Source organism: Chenopodium album, chromosome 11 (assembly GCF_948465745.1).
Source record: "Chenopodium album chromosome 11, dcCheAlbu1.1, whole genome shotgun sequence".
In the NCBI taxonomy this organism is placed as follows: Eukaryota; Viridiplantae; Streptophyta; class Magnoliopsida; order Caryophyllales; family Amaranthaceae; genus Chenopodium; species Chenopodium album.
The window spans coordinates 39,148,641-39,169,707 of NC_137844.1; the positions used below are offsets into that span (position 1 = coordinate 39,148,641).

General features: G+C 34.5%; 2 protein-coding genes across 8 annotated transcripts; one reads left to right on the top strand and one right to left on the bottom strand.

Annotated features, from left to right (window-relative positions):
* Nucleotides 1-2,345: 2,345 nt before the first annotated feature.
* Nucleotides 2,346-3,551, bottom strand: LOC145566599 (uncharacterized). The gene has a single exon (XM_081625968.1). The coding sequence runs from the start codon at nt 3,549-3,551 to the stop codon at nt 2,346-2,348; it is 1,206 nt and encodes a 401-aa protein (XP_081482094.1).
* A 6,449-nt stretch (nt 3,552-10,000) lies between these two features.
* Nucleotides 10,001-20,819, top strand: LOC145567566 (uncharacterized). 7 transcript variants are annotated; one of them, XM_081626877.1, is made up of 11 exons: nt 10,001-10,180; nt 15,247-15,859; nt 15,971-16,270; nt 16,360-16,767; nt 18,856-19,125; nt 19,202-19,533; nt 19,640-19,833; nt 19,923-20,039; nt 20,140-20,221; nt 20,312-20,413; nt 20,496-20,819. In XM_081626877.1, the coding sequence occupies exons 2-4, from the start codon at nt 15,773-15,775 to the stop codon at nt 16,570-16,572; spliced, it is 600 nt and encodes a 199-aa protein (XP_081483003.1). In that variant the 5' UTR covers nt 10,001-10,180; nt 15,247-15,772; the 3' UTR covers nt 16,573-16,767; nt 18,856-19,125; nt 19,202-19,533; nt 19,640-19,833; nt 19,923-20,039; nt 20,140-20,221; nt 20,312-20,413; nt 20,496-20,819. The 7 variants fall into 6 exon arrangements, with proteins under 7 accessions (XP_081483003.1, XP_081483005.1, XP_081483007.1 ...); XM_081626881.1 differs by having other exon boundaries at nt 20,158-20,221; XM_081626875.1 differs by having other exon boundaries at nt 20,312-20,819.
* Nucleotides 20,820-21,067: the final 248 nt, after the last annotated feature.

A 21,067-nucleotide genomic window follows, 5' to 3' on the forward strand; every position in this document is an offset into this window, starting at 1 on the left:
TATAATTTTTTTTTACATATTAATAACATGCTTGATAATTGGCTTAAATGGTGAAATAGTTATTCTTCTCCTCGCATTTTTGTTGCTTGGGTGATTTGACATTGTATTTAACAAAAAAACATATACAAATAATTTCTGATTGACTTCAAAATTCTTCAAGCCGGCTACCGCCCCCCTTCCCCCACAACCACGGAGCCACCTTTGCTGCCCCTCCCCTTCCCCGTAGCCACCTTGTCTACCACTCAAAAACGAAACCGGACCACCCAGATTTTTAAATATAGACTTAATGATTAAAAAGGGGAAGAAGGCAGCTATGGAATTAATGATTGAAGCTTTATCAGAATAAACTCCAATTGAAATATTGATAGATGATCATACAGAATTGTGTGGGTTTGGTTATGGAATTCGACCTTTTTGATTTTCTTTTTAAGGATTTCAATTTGTTATGAACCCAAAACAAATTTCGATTATAGAAGTTTTTGGTGGTATTGATATGTCTCTTGGGATTAAAATGGGTGTTCAAGGATGAAGAAAGTGGTCAAGGAGGTTAGGATGAAAGTTTTGGTCATGGAGGAATGAGGAAGACAGGTTGTCAACTGGTCATTCATGAGGAGGGAGAAAAAAGCTGGAGAGGATATTTTTTTTTTAAAAAAAAAATCTAAATTAAAATATATTTTTTCTTGCTATTTTCCTATTGGTTAACTACAAGCGACTAAGTTTTTAACCCAAGGTGATTATGTTTATCTAACAAGTTATGCTTAACTCTTCACAACCACATCCAGGATTTTTTTTTTAAAAACAATGACTAGGCAATCTCACCAAAGACGTCAGAAAACGTAATTCTTCTCATCTTCTGTCACTGCTTCCACGTACCAATCTAGTGCCCTTTACATTAATATGCAAACTTTACGCTCAGTAGTCCCTATTTCATTTGTTCTTTTGAACAATTGCCTTTGTTCTACATAGCAAAGAAAAGACATGTTGCCAGATAAATCTAATCTACTGCGCAACAGGTGAACATATCCAATTTGATCTTATCTAAGATAATTGATGCATGATTGCTTTAAGCGTTTAAGATTTAAGAGTAATTGGGTTTAGTGGTTTTCACCAGAAGTTTAAATGCAATAAAGCATCATCATATTTTTTGGGGCAGAGGATTATCGAAGCTTAGGTTCTTCTCATAGCCGAGAGTAGGTCTAGGAACATTACAGCCGATACAAAGATTAAATTTGCTAGCAGCTTCTTGAATTTATGTGATCACCTGTCGGACATGCCTCTGGAATTTTTGTGTATGGCAGAGTGCTTGGATAGCCACCAGTCAGTCCGTCTTGACAATTACAAAGTACAAACATTATTATGAATCAACTGCGTTCCTAACAATCTTCCTATACACGAAATGATTTTATGCATGATTGATATGACAGCAAGAATGTCAGCTACTCAGCTATATATGCTTTAAGGTAACAACAGATTGAACAATAAAAATGTGATTATTGCAGGGAAATAATTTAGATAAAACATGGTTATTGCAAGCAATAATTTAGATACAGCAACAAAACCATACACACGTTTCTACAAAAACCCGCGAATTCAATTGGCTTAGCATGAAATAAGTCGCACCTGAATATGCAAAATACAATTAATGACAAAATTCAATAAGCAGAGCATCATACATTGCAAAGGAAGAGTAAACTGAAAATATTAGTTTAAATTCCAACGCTGAGTTATCAGGAATTCATCACATATAATACCAGACTGCATATGAGTAAAGAAGCTTAGGTTCTTCTCATAGCCGAGAGTAGGAGGCAAGCCTGAAGTACAGCATTTCTAGGAACGTTATAGCAGATACATAGATCAAATTTGCTAGCAGCTCCTTGAGTTTCTGTGATCACCTTACCAACATGCCTTTGGAAGTTTTGTGACTGGCAGAGTGCTTGAAAATTACCAAGTCCAAACATCATATGCTTAAGGTAACAAACTAACAACAGATTGAACATTAAAAACATAATCATTGCAGCAGTAGGGCAATAATTTAGATTCAGCAGCAAAACCATACATACGTTTCTACAAAACCCTGTGAATTCGGTAGGCTTAGCATAGATGACAAAATTCAAAAATAAGCAAAGTATCATACATTGCAAAGGAAGAGTAAACTGAAAAAATTACTTTAAATTCCAAAACTATCAGGGATTCATCAGATATAATACCATACAATTTTTTGTCAGCACCTCACATATTTCAGCTTATATCTAACACTAGGTTCTATTGATATTGCATCGGTTTAAAATATCAAAATTGACATTCTTTTCTAAACAAAAGCTATTACAAAAGAAGGAACATCCACGTTATGCACCTCCAACTTCTGGTTTCAAAACCTCAATCACATTTGCCACAGAGCAACAAAATCTCCCTTCAGAAACCAAAGAGCTCACTACCCCTTCAACTGCTTTCAGCACCTCATGAAACTCCGAATGCAAAGCCAATGAAGAGAAGTGCTCATCGACAACCAAACCAAACGCCTTCACAACATCTTCAACCATCGGCACCCATTGACACAAGTTCAATCCCAATGTAGTAGTGGCCTTAGGACATGGACCAACATGAGGAAATCTCTCATACTTATGCAACCACTTCCCTAAATACCTAACAAAATTCAACATTTCCTCAGCATTAAGCTTACTCAATGCACTCGAAAACACCACTTCATCAACATTCGATGACGACAACAAAAAATGCAAACATAACTCGGCCTGCGAAAACTGATCATAGGCAACCATAAGTAGCAATGCAGCATCCTTTGCCAACCCCATTTTTTTCCCACTCAACTTCTTATTACCCACTTTTTCAATAGCAGCAGTAGCCTCACTCTCCCACTCACTCATAACACTAACCATGTTCAAACACCCTTCTTTCGACGGCAAAAGAAAGCATTTCAAAGCCCTACCCAAATCAGCAGACTCTAAATCATCAAAATACCTTAAACACAAACACACCAATTCTGACCGCCCCTTCGTAACCAAAATATACAGCAAATCGGACCGAACCCCGTGATCAACGATAAACTTGTTGATGATTAATGTTTCCAAAATCATCCAATTACCCAAAATCAAACAACCCTCAATCATCAACCCCATTACATCCCTCCCAACAAAAGCCCCGAGCTTTTCAACCAATTTACAACAATACCCTTCACCATTTTCACCACTATCTTTCTTCGAAACCAACCCATCTAAACCCCCAAATTTAATAACCCCAATTTGTTCAAGAAAAGAAATAAGCAATTTAACAAATGAAGCAGAGGAAAGAGATTGAGGAGATTTGATCTTACGCTTGAGTTTCTTGAAGAAAGTGGAAGTTAATTCGATAAGCTTGACATCAAGTTGAGAGATTTCGAACCCAGATAATGGCTGCAAAAGAGAAAGAGGGTTTTCAGAGTTAGGTTTGAGATTAGGGATGATGGATTCAGCGCTGAGATTGAAGGGGTAATTGAGAGGTTCGTTAATGGATTGTTGGAGGTTTGAAGCTTCGAGAATTTGCTCAAGCACAGTCATGGCGGCCGACGAAGGAGATTCAGGAGGAAGGAGGAGGAAAAATGGGGTTTAAAGGGTTTAACTACTTGTGAGAGATGACCGGCCCGCATAATAAGTGACCGGCCCGCATAAAAGCTAAGGAGCACAATGAGTTATTGACTTAAGTGGATTACGTCTCGCGTCATTGTACGGTAATTTTCACGTAATAATGGGAGTATTGCATATACGATTAATTATGTGTATAAATGGATTATTTCTGAAAGTTATATGTAGGGAAGTATATTGCACAGTATTTTCTATTTATATCCTTTAAGAAAGAATTATTATTATTTCTTTCTTAAAGGACATTTAATACAAAGTACGATGCAAAGAATAAAAATGACACGTAATAAAAATGAAGGAATTTTTGCGCCGTTGAAAGAAGGGTGTTTGAAAATGGTTAGTCGGATACCCTCCAATGATAATAAAAATGATGAAATTTTTACGAAAATTTCACACACTCACATGCACATAATAAAATGTAAAAATAAAATGCAAAGAATAAAAATGTACATAATAAGTCTAGTGTATATATACGTAATGTATAACTAAGTCATAAATCCACATTAATAAGCAAAGTCCTACTGTAGGGAATATTTCAAGTATCCCACACTTGAGCCCTACTGTGATCATACACTTAAGCATGGTGGCGTCCAAAGGGAAGGAAGTTAGAGTAAAAGAGTCGCCAACAAGTTTTAAGAACTTGTAAACCGTTCATAGGATGAAGGTTACACCCCTTCACAATCTATGAGATCACTAACTCCATAGTGGTCTGGAACCATGACTGGATATTCGGGGATGAAGGTACAAATCCGACCTAAAAGAGATTGAACTTGCCCTAAAAATAGGCCTCTATTTTATTCTTCTCGTATTCATGTGCGCTTTCTGACTAACATACAATCATTAGGTTAACCCTAAACCTGTTTAATCTATGTTGGTTGAATACTAATGCACAAACAAACCTATTATTGGTGATCACTTGAATTAATCATATTAACCTAAACAAGATTATTAATTATCTTATTAAGCATGATTACAAGTACAAATTCCCTTTAAACATGTATAAAATGCGTGATCAAACAATAACAATAAATAATAGGAAAAATTGCTAAAAATAATACAACTTTTGGCCCATTCTTTTTTAATAATACAACCTTTGGATTATTTTGTAATAATACAACCTTTAGGGGGTGTTCATTTTAAACAAGATAAAATCAAATTTTCGGTGGACTTGAGGTTAAGAAAGGGGACGGATGAGTTTTTGGTGGTGGGGATGAGGAAGGATAGAATATCCCCTCCCCTTCTCCCACCTCAAAACTCACCGAAAATTCGAATTTATCTTGTTTAAAATGAACACCCTCTAAAGATTGTATTATTACAAAATAATCAAAAGGTTGTATTATTAAAAAAGAATGGGACAAAGGTTGTATTATTTTTAGCAATTTTTCCTAAATAATATATATCAAGCAACAATAATAACAATCATCATCATCATAATAATGATCTCAATAAAGCATAATAATGATAGCAAGATCCTAGGCATGATACTAACAAGATTAATAACAAATCCTAGCATGTCACTAAACATTAAAGATTAAAGTTTTAGCCCTAACATGATACTAACATGATATTAGGAAAGAATAGGAAGTATCATATAAACATGCATGATATTAGAAATTTTAGTTATTACCCTAAACATGATACTAGGAATCATAAAGACATCCTAACATGATATTAGGAATCAAAATAATCTAAGCATGCTTTCTATGTCAAAATAGTAACAATTAAATTACTTACTTGGAGGCCTCGTATCTCTTTCTAATAACAAAATACACACGTTAGTAACTTCAAGGAAAATAATAAACAATTAAATTAAATGGATTTTTCACTATATACCACTGAGTTTTAACATAATTCACCATATACCACCAAGAACTTTCTAATTCACCATGTACCACTCAGTTTCTGTACATTACCACAAAATGCCTTTTTTGGTAACTGCCGTTAGTTTGTCGTTAGTCTGCCATTTGGGGTAATTTACTAATTCACCATATACTATTAAGTTAAAAGTTATTTCACCATATACTATTAATTTAAAAGTTGTTTCACCATATACCCTAAGACCATGTTTGTGGTTTTTTTTTTTTTTTTTTTTTTTTTTTTTTTTTTTTTTTTTTGGAATTAATAAAATGTAAGAAATTGGTGCATGAAAAGGATAGGTACTAGGTTTGATAAAGCAATTGATAAGGAACCTACTGAACTAACATAGTTTATTAAAGGGGTTTTGGAGATAAGGAGTGATGAGTCTAGCTTCTGTCAGGTGGAGGTCGAGAGTTTGAAGTCAAGGGTGGCCATGTCAAGTTTCTTGTCACACTAGGGAATTGAATATGAGCTGTGGGTGTGGGAAATAGCAAGGATCAGGAATACCTTGCAAGCATGGTTTAAAGGTCATTTACAGCCAAAGACTTGAACCTAGGGATTTTGTGTCAGCATACTTCTCATAGTACAACCTTTGTGGATAACCCGAAAGGACATATTTCTCGGTATTACCCTTGCACCATTTGAATGTCTCACATACATCACACTCATAGTACAACCTTTGTGGATTTTTTGCCAAATCATAGCTCCTTAATGCAAACTTCGTACCACAACAGCAAGCTTTGTTTGGCACTCTTACGTACGGAGAATTGTAAAATGATGATGATTATTTCAAGTGTGTGGACATCTTTGCAAATGCTTTTAGAAGTGTGAATTGCTACTTTAATCCCTGAAGTACTACGTCTATATACTTTTTTTTTTTTTTTTTTTTTTATAAAAAAAGTAGCCGATGGAAATTTTGGGTATATGGTTAAATTACTTTTAACTTAATGGTATATGGTGAAATAATTTTTACTTAATGGTACATGGTGAATTAGTAAATTACCCCAAACGGCAGATTAACGACAAACTAACGGCAGTTACTGTTAGTTGAGACGAACACTACAAGAGGGGGGGTGAATTGTATGTGAGTTCCTATACCTACTTTTTGCAGAATATAAACTGTAAAGAAACTTACAATGCACACAGATTTTTACGAGGAAACTTTCCAGGGCCCAACTGGAAGTAAAACCTCGACCCTTCCTAAGGGATTTCCAAAACCAAATCACTTCACTATAATAGGGCAATCCCGAATTACAACTTATTATACACAGACCTTTACTCACAAGTTCCACACTGAACTTGCTACACAGTAGGACCCTATCTTATCCAATCTAAGTCCCAAAATTAGATTCACTCGTACTCCCAAAGTACTCTCACAACCTCACAATAGAAGCTTACACACTGTATGCAAAATATAATTCACACACTTACCCAAGAACCCAACCAATACAAAATATATGACACTAGTATATGTTAGGCAAGCTATGTAGGAAACCCGAAACTAATATGACAAAGTTATAAGCTTGGCAAACTTACACAATTAAAGAACGAATGATTTCTTCAAGCATAAACTCACAAAAACTATGAAATAAGATCTCTACTATTTATACAAAATTAACTCGTATAGCAAGTAGGGTTTTCAAAGATAATTATGTTAATTTTAACTAAATCTCAAAACACGTTTTTTTTAAGTAAATCTAGTTTTAAAGAAAATCTTTTCGGAAAATATGATAAAGAAAGATTATCAAAAAGAATAATATCTTTTTGATATTTTGATTTTAAGAAATAATTATTTGGAAAATCTTTTCCTAAAATCTATATTTTTATCCTTTTCGTTTTATTAGATTTACCAAGCTCTTGCCACGCTTCTAATAGGTTTCTTGCATATCCTACTTAACATATTTAACAACATATCTAGAAGATAATATCTTAACTAAATTAAGTTGCTGCGTCGTTTTATTCTGTACTCGAAGATTGCTTGGGCTTCACGCAAACCAGGACCAAGTTCCTGCTGTCTTCAAGTTCCTGTTAGGGAACTTAGATAGTTCTTGTTAGAGAACTAAGTTCCTGTTAGGGAACTCTTCTTTTATCTTGTTTAACCTTCTTAAAGTATTCTCTTCATGTTCTTCTTAGTCAAGGTTACTCTTCCACCACCAAGGTCCACTTCACCTGTTCTTAGTCAAACACTTAAAGAAATCTTTAGTCAAGTTTGCTTGAGTTTAAGTCTATCATCATCAAAACCTTTAAGCTTCAACAATTTCCCCCTTTTTGATGATAACAAACTTAAACAAACTCTTTAGAAGATTAAATAAAACAAAAGGTTCGTATTTTTTTATTTTTGATTTTATTAACTGAAAATAAACACACAACAGAAAATAAAGACAAAACAAAAGCAAAAATAAGAAAAACTTAAAAATAAAACAAAACACAAAATTAAACTAAGTTAAAGAAACTACTGGCATCAATATCAGATAGAACTTTCTGATACTCTGAGAAATTTCTGGTACTTTCTCAACTTGAACCCAGAACAACTTCAGCTTCAAAGTTTGCTTCTTCTTTTCCCCCTTTTGGCATTATCAAAAAGTCCTATTTTTTCAAGGGTATTAAGCATCTAGCCACAGCCCCACAAGCAATTCATCGAGTGTGGGAAACTAAGGGCAGCGCTGCTAACTTCCCTTAAGTTAGTTCCAATTCCCTGCATAAGTTTTCATAACATACACAGACACACATGTATAGGCAGAGTTCCAAAACATTCAATTAAAACCAAAATATTATCATCCAGCTAGTTAAAAATTATTACAAGCCAAAGCAAATTGTTCAAAAACCAAAACAAAAACTGAAATTGTTCATGACTAAAACAGAAAAGAGATAGGCTAGGCAATTTGGGCTAGGTTGATGATAGGCTGATGAGATATAAAATGGTTAACTCTGAAGGAACTCCAGTATCTTCTTGTTGTCTTTCTTTTGATGCTCAATATTGGCTTCCAGTTTATCTTCCAAGTCCTGAATAGTCTTCTGGAACTCCTCCTTCTGTTCCCTAAGACTCTTTTCCAGTCCCTGTACTCCTCTCTCCAGCTTTTGAATTTTTCCCATAGCCTCTTTTAGCTGCTTCTCAGCTATCTCAACTCTATCAGTAAGCTCAGAAACTTGCCCTTGAAGAACTTTTTCATCAGTGTCCAACTCAAGAGGCGGTTCCATACTGGTCTGAGGGAAAGAGCTTGTAGACAATCTTCTACTCTTTATTAGAGGCTGTTCTGGTACCTCTTTCTTGTTCCCTTCTCTTTCTTATCCTCCACCTTTTGGACTTTTCCATTAACCACCTCTAGGCTAATTCCCAGAAGAGTTTCTTCATTGATCACATTTTCAGGCTTCTCATTCAAACCCCCATATTTTCCTTTTAAAACAACTCCAAGAGACTCAAAGACAATAGACAGAATAGCTCCATATCCTACCTTAGTCTTTCCAGGGACACAATGTGCCAAGTGTTGATACATCAAAGCAGGAAAATTAACCTTCATTTTTCTAGACAGACAAAAAATTACAGCCATGTCCATCAGACATGTGTAGGGAATATTTCAAGCATCCCACACTTGAGCCCCACTGTGATCATACACTTAAGCATGGTGGCGTCCAAAGGGAAGGAAAGTAGAGCAAAAGAGTCGCCAACAAGTTTTAAGAACTTGTAAACCGTTCACAGGGTGAAGGTTACACCTCTTAACGATCTAGGAGATCGTTAACTCCAATTGGTCTGGAACCATGACTGGAAGTTCGGGGATGAAGGTACAAATCCAACCTAAAAGAGATTGAACTTGCCCTAAATTAGAAAAAATGCTATTTGTAACGCCCTATTAGTAACTGGCGTATATTATGCTAGTTACGAAAGCATCAATAGTAACCGACTGAGATAAGGCCAGTTACAAATTTCATGACTTTAGTAACCAACGTAGTAAATGTTAGTTACTAATATGTGGTTTATCATTGTTTGAAGTTTTATTAGTAACTGACTAAATAAATGTCAGTTACAAATATTAAGTCAAAAAAACTTTGACTAAAAAACTTGTAACTAGCTTACAAACGCCAGTTACAAATATTTAGTCAAAGAAAATTTGACCAAAGCGTTTGTAACTAGATTATAAACGCCTGTTACGAATATTAAGTCAAAGAAAATTTGACCAAAACATTTGTAACTAGCTTATAAACGCCAGTTACAAATATTAAGTCAAAGGAATTTTGACCAAAACATTTGTAACTAGCTTACAAACGCCAGTTACAAATAATAAGTCAAAGAAAATTTGACCAAAAAGTTTATAACTAGCTTACAAACGCCGGTTACAAATAATAAGTCAAACAATAATATTTATTTATTTATTTATTTATTTATTTTTTTAAGTAACAAATATTAAGTTTCAACTTTCTGTTAATTTTATTTAATTTTCATTTAAATTTTGATTAAAGGTTTAAAATATAAAAGAAAAAAAAAATTAATTTGTATTGAATGCCAGTAAATTCGATGTAATAAAAAAAACGACTCAAACTTTCGCTCGCTCCAACGAACTGCTCCTCCTTCATTGCTCCAGTGCTCCTCCTTCACTGCTCCTCCTTCTCCTTCGCTGCATCTCACGCCATTCATTGTTGTTTTGGTTTGTTTGAATCTGGGATCAGCTTTAGTGGATTTTTATCAAGGTTTTGAGGTATGTGTTCCTTTTGAATTAGGGTTCTTGTACTTTCGAATTAGTGGTTTTACATGTAAATTCGAATTGAATGTTGTTGTTTTCAATTACTTGATTAATTTTTAATGAAATTCGATTATTGAAAACCAAGAAAATTAGGTTTTGATGAATATTTTCGAACAAATATAATAAAAAATGTGTTATTTGGGTGAATTTTTGGAGCTGGTGTTGCTGTGTTCTCTGATCCATGCTTTGTATCCCAATTTTCCCAAGCTTTCGTGAGAATGGGATCATAAGGACCCTGACATGTTTGTTTAGAATTAGCATATAAATGTATAAATATATGATTAGGTGCAAAGCCTGCTATTGATTTTACCTATCTGTTGTGGACTGTGGTTGGTGGTAAAGTAGTAGTTAAAATAATTAAGGATTATAGATGAAGGATATACTGTTAAAATTGTTGCTAGATGACTGTAGTTACTTCTGACCTATTTAATTTCAATTAATTTTTTTTATATATTTTCTATCATTTCTTTGTTATCTGACAATTTTTTTTTTAATTTTTTTTTTTTTTTTTTTTTTTTTTTTTGTGTGTGTTTTTGGTATCCTTTCTTTTTGGGTTGTTCTTTCAGGGATATCTGTTATTGATTTGGTTGACTTCGGTTTTTAAAAGGTATTGCTTTATATTTTTTTTTTGTTATTTATAAAATTCATATTTTTATATTTTAAGTCATAAAAGTTTTTATTTTTATGTTCTTGGTTGGATAAACGGAGCTGAAATTAGTTTGATGATGAATGTTGTGTACTTGAGGTCATGCTCTGAAGTTAGTTGGTGTTTTTGATACTGTGGTTTTGTTATATAGGATGTTCCTAAGGTTGGATGTGGTGCTGCTAAGGCTCTTTAGAGAATGTTATATTTCAATATATTTTTCAGAACAAATATTGACTTTCATTTTACATAAAATGCTGAGCAAAACTCTATCAAGAGTTGTTATGTGATAGACAGAATTAAGAATCTATCATTGTTTGTGTGACTGCTGCGTGTGTGTGTGACTGTGTTCGCCGCTAGGTCTGCTATTTCTTTATTTGATCTGATTTCAGTGTCAAGGAAGGATTTATGTCTTCTGGTGTGATTTTATTTTGATTGAGGTTTAATAGATAAAGGTTGTAATTGGGGTACACTAGCCGAGTATGTTAGGTTGCTGTATTTCTCTTTGAAGCGTGTGTAAATTTGTGTGTGCAAGTTAATTGAAATAACCGTCACATTGAGAATGCTGCTGTTTTTGTTGTTATTATTGCTTCTATGTTGAAAGCTGATGTGGTTGTTGTTGTGTTGAACGCTATTATTGGCAAGTTATTGTTGTTGTTATTGCTTCAATGTTGAACTAGCCGAGTACATCAGGCTGATGTGGTTATTGTTGTGTTGTAATTGTAGTTGCTTGTTACTTTATCTTGGTCTAATAGTCATGCTAATGTGTGTATTAAGTGGCTGAATTACATCCTTTTGCTTTGTTGTTCGTTCTTGATAGAATATAAAGGCCAAGCCTGCAATCAAAATTTGAAACACTACTTTGTATAGTATTGTGAGACATAAAATATCCAATAAGATAATGAGCATATGGTAGAGTTTAGTGAGACATAACTCAGACATTTATCAAAACTGATTTCGAGAGCTAGAAGTGTTGACATTTATCAGCAAAGTAAGATATATTGCTTTCGACGCCACTGTTTCAGACTATCACACTTTAACATCAATTCCATATTATTTGATTAAGTAAAGCCCAAAAAGGTTAGTAAAGGGGAGAGGGAATGAGAGCTGAAATTTAGAACTGAAAATCAGAGCTGAAATTCAGAACTGATTTTAGAGCTGAAATTCAGAACTGATTTCAGAGCTGAAATTCAGAACTGATTTCAGAGCTGAAATTCAGAACTGATTTCAGAGCTGAAATTCAGAACTGATTTTAGAGCTGAAATTCAGAACTGATTTCAGAGCTGAAGTTCAGAACTGAAAATTAGAACTGATTTCAGAGCTGAAATTCAGAACTGAAATGATCAGAGTTGAAATTCAAAGCTGAAAATGAGTAAACACACCAATTTTATTCGGTTATTCCAATTGGTTGTATTGATTTTACCGAACTATAATTCTAGAGAGAAAATGAATTAGTGGTAGCCCGGTATGCTTATATGAAGTGTGCTTGCATTTTGATCATACTTGTGAGTTTGACTGTTTTTTGAGGTATTTTATCTTATGGGAGTTGATTGATAATCTCTGGTACTTGTTCTATTGTAATTGTCTTTGTTTGTCTCTAATGTACTTGTTCTAATAGTTATATGCTTGCTTTTTCTATAATTTGTAGTTAGAAATGAATCGTGATTGGATGTATGTTGAAAATCGAACTCAACCCGAGCTCTTGAACGGGATTGAGGAATTTTGTATAACTGCTATAGAACACCAGAGGACTACTAAAGGGGAGACAATCTTTTGCCCTTGTCGTGATTGCAACAATGTGAAGAAGTGGAAGGAAATTAGTGTGGTTGAAAACCATTTATTTCGCCGTGGGTTCATGGCAAATTATACCATTTGGTATTGGCACGGTGAGAAAATAATTCCTACAACTAGTAGGTCATCAATCAATGACGCTGATATGGAGAATAGAGAACAATATGATGATAATGAAAGGGATACAGATGAAAATTTTGAGGAGGATCGCATTCCTGAGATGATGGATGGGTTTGGGTGATCATGTGAACGAAGAATCTCGTATGTTTGAAAATGTGTCAAAGGCCGCCGAGACACCTTTTATATCCTGGATGTGCAAAGTATTCTAAGCTTTCAGGGGTTTTAACGTTATTTAACTTGAAAGCGAAGAACGGTTGGACAGATACAAGTTTCAATTCATTGTTAGAAGCTTTATCAGACATGCTTCCTGAAGGGAATGACATTCCTAAGTCTACCTACTATGCAAAGAAGCTATTATGTCCCTTAGGTCTAGAGTACACGAAGATCGATGCATGTCCTAATGATTGTGTACTTTTTCGAAATGAATATGAAAACCTTGATGATTGTCCAAAGTGCGGTGTTGATCGCTACAAGCGCGAGGGTCATTGTCTTGATGTTATGCATATTGAAAAAAATGTATGCAATTCAATCATCGGGACATTATTGAATATACCTAACAAGACAAAGGATACTAAAGATGTGCGGAAAGACATGAAGCTTGTAAATATTCGACCAAAGTTATGGCCCGTGGAAAATGACGAAACAAAAAAGACATTTTTACCTCAAGCTTGCTACACATTGTCTAGAGAGGAGAAAAGAATATTTTGTGAGTGTTTGTACGGCATCAAAGTACCTACAGGGTATTCGTCGAACATTAAGCGTCTAGTTTCAATGGCCGATAAGAGATTAATTGGTATGAAATCCCATGATTGCCATGTCATGATGCAAGTGATGTTGCCTATTGCACTTCGAGGTCTTTTGCCAAAATATGTTAGGCACACTATTGTTAAACTTTGCCTATTTTTTAATGCCATATGTAACAAGGTGATTGATCCAGATAAACTTGATGAAATGCAAACTGATGTTGTAGAAACATTATGCAAATTTGAGATGTGTTTTCCTCCTTCATTTTTTGACATAATGGTTCATTTGGTTGTCCATCTAGTACGAGAAATAAAGGAATGTGGCCCGGTTTTTTTGAGCTGGATGTACCCTTATGAGAGACACAAGGGAACTTTGAAAGAAAAGGCGACCAACAAAGCACATCCAGAAGGTAGTATTATTCGAGGTACCATGGCAGAGGAGGCTAGTAACTTTTGTTCTGTGTTCTTAACTAAGGCTAAAGAAATTGGAGTTCCAACATCTCGTCATGAGGGGAGACTTCAAGGGCAAGGGACGATTGGTCGTCAATTTGTGAAGCCTCCATCAGATAGAATCCTGAAAGCTCATCGTTATGTTCTTCAAAACCTTTCAGAAGTCCATCCTTATATAGAAACTCATCTCAATTATTTGAAAAGAATGAATCCAAGAATAGGTACATATGCTTTGATACAAAAACATAATCATTCTTTTGTTGAATGGTTCCAAAACCAAGTGAAGTGTGAGTTGGGGTGACCGAATAATAATGTATCTGATACGATCAGATGGCTTTCACGGGGTCCTCAATTGTTTGTGAACACTTATGAAGGCTATGACATCAATGGGTATTGTTTCTACACTAGTCGCCAAGATGATAAGAGTGTACATCAAAATAGTGGTGTTATGGTTGTCGCATCTTCTACGGAATACTCAAGCTCTAAGGACACTAGGCCTATTAATGCAACACAGTCATATTATGGGGTCATTCAAGAGATACGGGAGCTGAATTATGTTGATTTTGTAGTTCTTGTTTTTCGATGCAGGTGGGCTGACAACCGGCGAGGCAAAAAGATAGATGAACTATTTGGTTTTACTTTAGTGGATTCAAGTCGATTCGTTGATGGGGAAGAGCCCTTTTTTTCAGCTTCACAAGCAAAACAAATTTTCTATATAAGGGATAACATTGATCATCACTGGCAGGTTGTTGTTCAAGGCAAGAGAAGAATTGTTGGTGTCGAAAATGTTGTCGATGAGGAAGAGTATGACCTATTTGATGATACACCGCCTCTATCTATTGGGGTCCAACCTTTAAGAGAGGGGGAAGACATTGTTGCTGATGAAGAGTATGCCCATGAGGAGGGAGAATATGTTGATACCTAGGCTTCATTTTTTATCAATCTGTAGTTCTTTTTAATTCTTTGATTAATTTGTAACTGTAATGTTAGACAATAATGTTAGATGACTATAGAATCTCCATTTTCACTTGGATTTTAGTCTTTTGAGCTTTGACAGATTAAATAGAATTTTACATAGTTTTTATATATGCGGCACAAGCTTGACTGTTTTTATTGGTATTATAACTTCAGGAATTGAAAAATAATGTCTCTGCAGGTTGCTTTTATTATTTATATTTGCTTGCTTTGTTACTTACTTGTATATAATCTGTAAAAATATAGCTCTTTTCATGTGATATTTAATTCTATCAGTTTCTGTCTTTTGTTTTATGTAGGCACTTCTAGATCAAGGAGCATAAATATGGCCATTCAACAAAGTCAAGAGCAAACTTCCTCAAGCCAAGATGTTGCTTTGCAAGCCACATCATCTAAGAAGAGGAGTAGGGGGCCATCGAAGGAAATACAATCAAGTAAGCCTATGGTGCTTGAATTTAATGATTTTGACTTGCCTACTGGTGAGTGGGAACCCGCTTATGGCAAACAAATTGGTGCATGTGCTAAGAGATTAGACATCACTGTGAGTGAGTATGCAAAAATAGATAAAGTGGATCGGGAAAATATACGGGAGGAGACAAAGGTATAAACTATTCACTTACTAGTTAGTCATGTTGCTATTCAAAATATTAGTTAACTTTTTTTTTAATCCACAATGAATGTTCCACATTGAGGATCCAAGTGGAGAAAGTAAAAAAAAGGTTTCATAGTGTTGTGGCTTCGCGATTCAGCTGTCACAAGTCAAATTTAAGGGCACGATTCATCACTTTTAAAAACCCATACCCGGCCACTTCTCCTAAAGCAAATATGGAGCCATGGGAAGTGTATGAAGGTTACTTTACAAAGGAGAAATGGAAGAGATTCGAAATATATAGTAAATCAGCAGAATTCAAGGTAACTACATATTCACATGCACTGTTAATTAATCAAACAAAAACTAATTGTGAAGAATATGATAATGTTTAACTCTCTTTTCTTTCTTTTTCTTAAAAAAAAAAAAAACAGGAAAAGAGTGAAAAGGGGAAGGAAAATGCAAAGCTAAACAAATGTCGCCATCACTTGGGTCGAAACAGTTTTCAAAGAGCTCGGATAATTTGGAATAAGCAAAAGAGACTTGAAAGTAGATTTCCTGCTCTGACAGAATCTTCAACTACTGGCAATACTTCCCAGAGCAGTACATCAACCGGTTCTTTTTTTGATCGTCGAGCTCTTGAGTGGGTTTTAGCTCATGAAAAGCGGTTGCCAGATGGAACATGTGGCATTGACCCAAAAGATACGGAGACTATTCGAATTGCCAATATAGTTGTATGTCATAGTTTATCAAAATAAAGAAATCTACTGACATTACAGATTTCTAGTCATCTAATTAACTTTTTCTATGTTTTGTCAAACAGGAAGAGAAATTGCAAAAACAAGCAAAGGAATCTGAGGAAGGAGAGTGTAAACAATCAGAGCGAGGCGTTGATGCCCTTACTTTGGCATTTGGGAAAAAGGACCATCGTGGATTTGTGAAAGGACTTGGTGGATGTGGGATTGGTGTCGGCTATAGAAAAGCATTTGGCCCGGTAAAAGGTAAAAACATGTCTAAAAGTGGTTGCTCATTATAAGAACTAGATGAATTTAAAGAGAACTTAACCCGGGAATTTGAAGAAAAATTAAAGGAAGGCATTGCATCAGCTGTAAATTCTTATCTTTCTGCTTTCATACCACACATGACTGCTAATGATTTGCAAGTAAATGATGCTCAACCTTCCCCATCTTCCTCAACCAATCCAACGGAGCTAAGTCCTCGTTTGTTAGAGGTAAACCTTCATTTGACTGAGATTGAACTCTTATTATTATCACATGAGATGAATGCAGAATTGATAATCAGAACTGAATTCAAAGCCGAATTTTAGAACTGAATACAGAATTGATAATTAGAACTGAATTTAAAGCTGAATATTAGAATTGAAAATTAGAACTGAATTCAGAGCCGACTTTTAGAACTGAATTCAAAACTGAAAATCAGACCTGAATTCAGAGCTGAAAATCAGACCTGAATTCAGAATTGAAAATCAGAATTGAATTCAGAACTGAAAATCAGACTTGAATTCAGAGCTGAAAATCAGACCTGAATTCATAACTGAAAATCAGAATTGAATTCAGAACTGAAAATCAGAACGGAATTCAGAGCTGACTTTCAGAACTGAAAATCAGAACTGAATTCAGAACTGAGTTAGGATGGATAGTTTGTTCAGCGTTGTTTAGTCTTCTTAATTTTAGGTTTGTGGAGTTGGTTGGTATTGTTTGTAGAATTTGCTGTTGGAGTGGTATTCTTTTTCTTGCTATTTGATGTTTTTATTGAAGATAAAAGTTAGTATTGACCTTTTGTTGTTCATACAATGGATTGTATCTAAGCTTCTTAATTTTGTATCTAAGCTTTTTCATTCATATCTGTGAATATTTAACTTGACATGTGTTAAAATAGCAAAATGATTTATGATTTCACTCATTCTCAAAGTACATTTCTATGCTGACCTTTAGTATGACACCTTTTGCCATCATATGTGCCAAAGCTTTAATATATGTGCCCTTCTTCGGGTTCTTGCTGGAATGATGCTATTTAGCGAAATCTGATACAGATGTGCTCCTTGTGGCTTTTTTTTCTAAGGTCATTATATTGCCATTTAAGTTATCTTAGTGACCTCTTGTGTGCACTTGATGATCTTGGATGAGATGGCACAGGCTATAGCGTATTTGTGTGATTGATATATTTTGGAGATAGGTTTACATGCTGACCAGATAGCTGCCCTGGGCCTCATTGTACAATATACAGTAGATGAGTAATTTTGAAGGTTGTTATATCATGCTTATGTCTTGTTATGATGCTAGCATTAGGCAAATTTCGAGCTTGAGCTTTGTCCTTCATTTAATTTCTGGATAATTCCCCTACTAAGCTTACTACTACATTTATACTCAAACTTCTAAGGAATAATTAGCCTTCATGTGACTACTTAACCAAAATAGCTAAACCAACCTAAGACATTGCTACTACTTGTTGCTTGCTTTCCCTAAATGAGTTTTGTCACTTTGCTTCTTTGTTGCTTGTTGACTAAAGTCTCCCTTTTCTTTGCTTCTGCTGTCCCCTTCTCATCGTTGTATACATACTAAGCAAGGGTCGTCTGAGACACACACCCATGCCTTAAGATCAAAGTAACTGTTCAGTTGCACATCGTTGTATACATACCGAGCAAGGGTCGTCTTCCCAATGCCACCCGTTCCAATAATAGGAATCACAGCATAATTCTCAGCACTCTGATCATCTTTCAATAGTAGTGTAATTATCTTGTTTTTCTTGTCATCCCTTCCAAAAACCTTGCCTACCAAAGAAGTGGATTCTCTCTAGCGTCAAATAGTTTCTTTTTGGAGGGTCTGCTGCTGCAACATGTGTGCTGCAGTGAGGCTCAAACTATGGGTCTGGTCCTGTATATCTTGCAAGCGCTCTGAAATGTCATCAATCTTGTCTTGAATGTCTTGATCAATAGAGTTGAACAAGGTGGAGAGACTACCCGCGGCTCTTGAGCCACTTGCATAAATGCTGCGTGTAGATACTGCATTTTGTTGAGTAATTCTTCATTTAAACCGGCTGCAAATTCTGCAGTGTTCTCACCATCTTTCGTGTCTGAAACCTTCTTTACTTCTTTCGCAACCTTGATTCTGAGCTCATCTTTACACTAATTCTAACTGAGTCTCTCAGTACACCTGACTAGTATACTTGTAGATTAGGATCAACCAGCATGATAGCTAAAAAACTCGAAAGATATCTAGATTGCATATTCAAAAATGTCTGTAATGTACTATGTAGATGTTTTGCTTTCATGTTTCTTACGACATGATCAATTATGTAGGTCCCAACTAAATTTCGTCTTACTTTAGTTGATGAGTTCAGTGGGAACTCAGTGATTATGGCCGATGGAACGGCAGGACCTTGTCCTAGTGGAGTGATTCATAACAAGAAAATGAACCGTGACATCTACAGAGTTAGTGTTGACCATGTTTACAGTGATTATTCTCACTTAAATCTCCCATAAGAGACTGATGACGGTATCACTAAGTTGGGTCAGGCGAAAGGTTATTTTTTGGGGTGGCCGGCAGATTTAGTCTTCTTTACTGATGAGGTAATTCATTGATATACTACGTAATGATCTAAGATATTTGTAACTGAATTATATTAATATTTATCTTTTCTTGAAGGTTATGACTTTGGCAAAAAAGACGGATAATTAATTGGTGCAAACCAAAGAGAAAGTTGATAGTTGCGGACCTATTAACTCAGAGCATTCAACTATTAAAGGCAAAGGCATAACTATTCCGGAAAATATTGTTGAGAGTCTTGGTGAACAGTGTTCTATGTTGTATTATTGCATGAATTCAGGAAGTGGAGATTATGATACTACGACAATTCCATTGAAGGCTCCATTGTTTTATCAAGAGGAAGACACACAAATTTATGTTACTAGTGATGATGTCTCTGAATTACTACGAGGAGCATGGGCTAATATTTCATTAATCCATGTCTACATATTGTAAATACTAACATACATTTAAGTTATTTGAATTTGTTTCACTATGAAATATATTTTATTAGATCCATTTATTATACTAATTATTTATTTTTTCTGTAAAATGCAGGTACTTAATTGAAGAGCATATCTCATTATTTTAGAAGATTAAAATCAAATTCTTGTGCCCCTAAAAAATTTCTGCAGCTGAAATCAAGAAAGATTTCCTTGAAGTCCAAATGTATTTGAAAAATGCTTTTCTTGCTGAATTAAGGAAAAAGGATGCACAATGCAAATTCATTTTGGCTCCATATATGGAAGCATGTGTACTACTGATCCTTGAAATCCTTACTTTTTCATAATTTTATTATTTTAATCATGTGAATAATATAAACAAGTTTATTGAAATGTAGGAATCATTGGGTACTCTATGTGATTGATTTGCGTATGAGTCTTGTGTATGAATTTGATTCTGTTATTCAATCACCTCCGAACGCTCGAAACTCAGAGTTGTCCAAAATAATGAAGATGTTAGTACTCAACATTCCTAGTACTACGTACTCATATGCATGTGATTAAAAGTTTTTTTTTTCATTCGTTTAATCTAATGCTTTTTATGATTTTTTTTAGACCTTACAATGTATATAGGTCACATCTCAAAGGAAATGCTTTCAAAATGAGTAAGCCACAATTACTACACATAAGAATGGAGGTAAGCGTATAATTTTTGCTTTTTCGTTCTATTAATAATGAAAGTATTATTTAATATATTAAATAATTGTACTATGTTCATTTGAATTAGTGTGCTCAACAATGTGGTGGTACCGAACGTGCTTATTATGTGATGAGATATATGTATGAGATAGTATCTGTCCATAGCGATTGCAAGGGTAATTTGAAAGAGGTTAGTGATGAGATATATTACGAGTTTTGGTTGATGTTTTATTTTTATAAAGTATACTATATATACACGTTTTTTTTTTCAGGAGTATTTGGCAAGACTTGCAGCCTACAACGATGTAGAATTGGATGAAATTCGAGAACAATGGGCTAAGTTTTTTAGGCTTAATTTTTTTGTTGAAAGACTAGTTATCTTATTAATCGATGTTATGATTAATCGCATTTAGCTTAATAAAATAAAATAACACATTTTTATATATCTACTTTAATTTTATTTAGCCTATTGGTTATTGTTATTACATTTCTAAATTATAAATCAATGCTTTTTTAATTCAAGTTTTAATTGTTTTTTGGAAATTAAAGTATAATTATTTTTTTTTGTATTGTATGGTTGTGGATGAATAATTCGAGTTGTGTGGAACTATTTAGAGTGTTTGTATTGTATGTTGTGGGTGACTTTAAGTTATATGGAAGTATTCGTAGTACGTGTTTTGTTGGTTGAATTGTAACAGGTTATAACCCATTTGACGATGGGTCGTTTGGTAGGATATACTACCATTTTTGTATCCGAATCAAATATTTAAAAAAAAATTATTTATTAGTAACTGGTGTAATCTAGTGCTAGGTACTAATAGTATTTTTTTTAAAAAAAAATAAA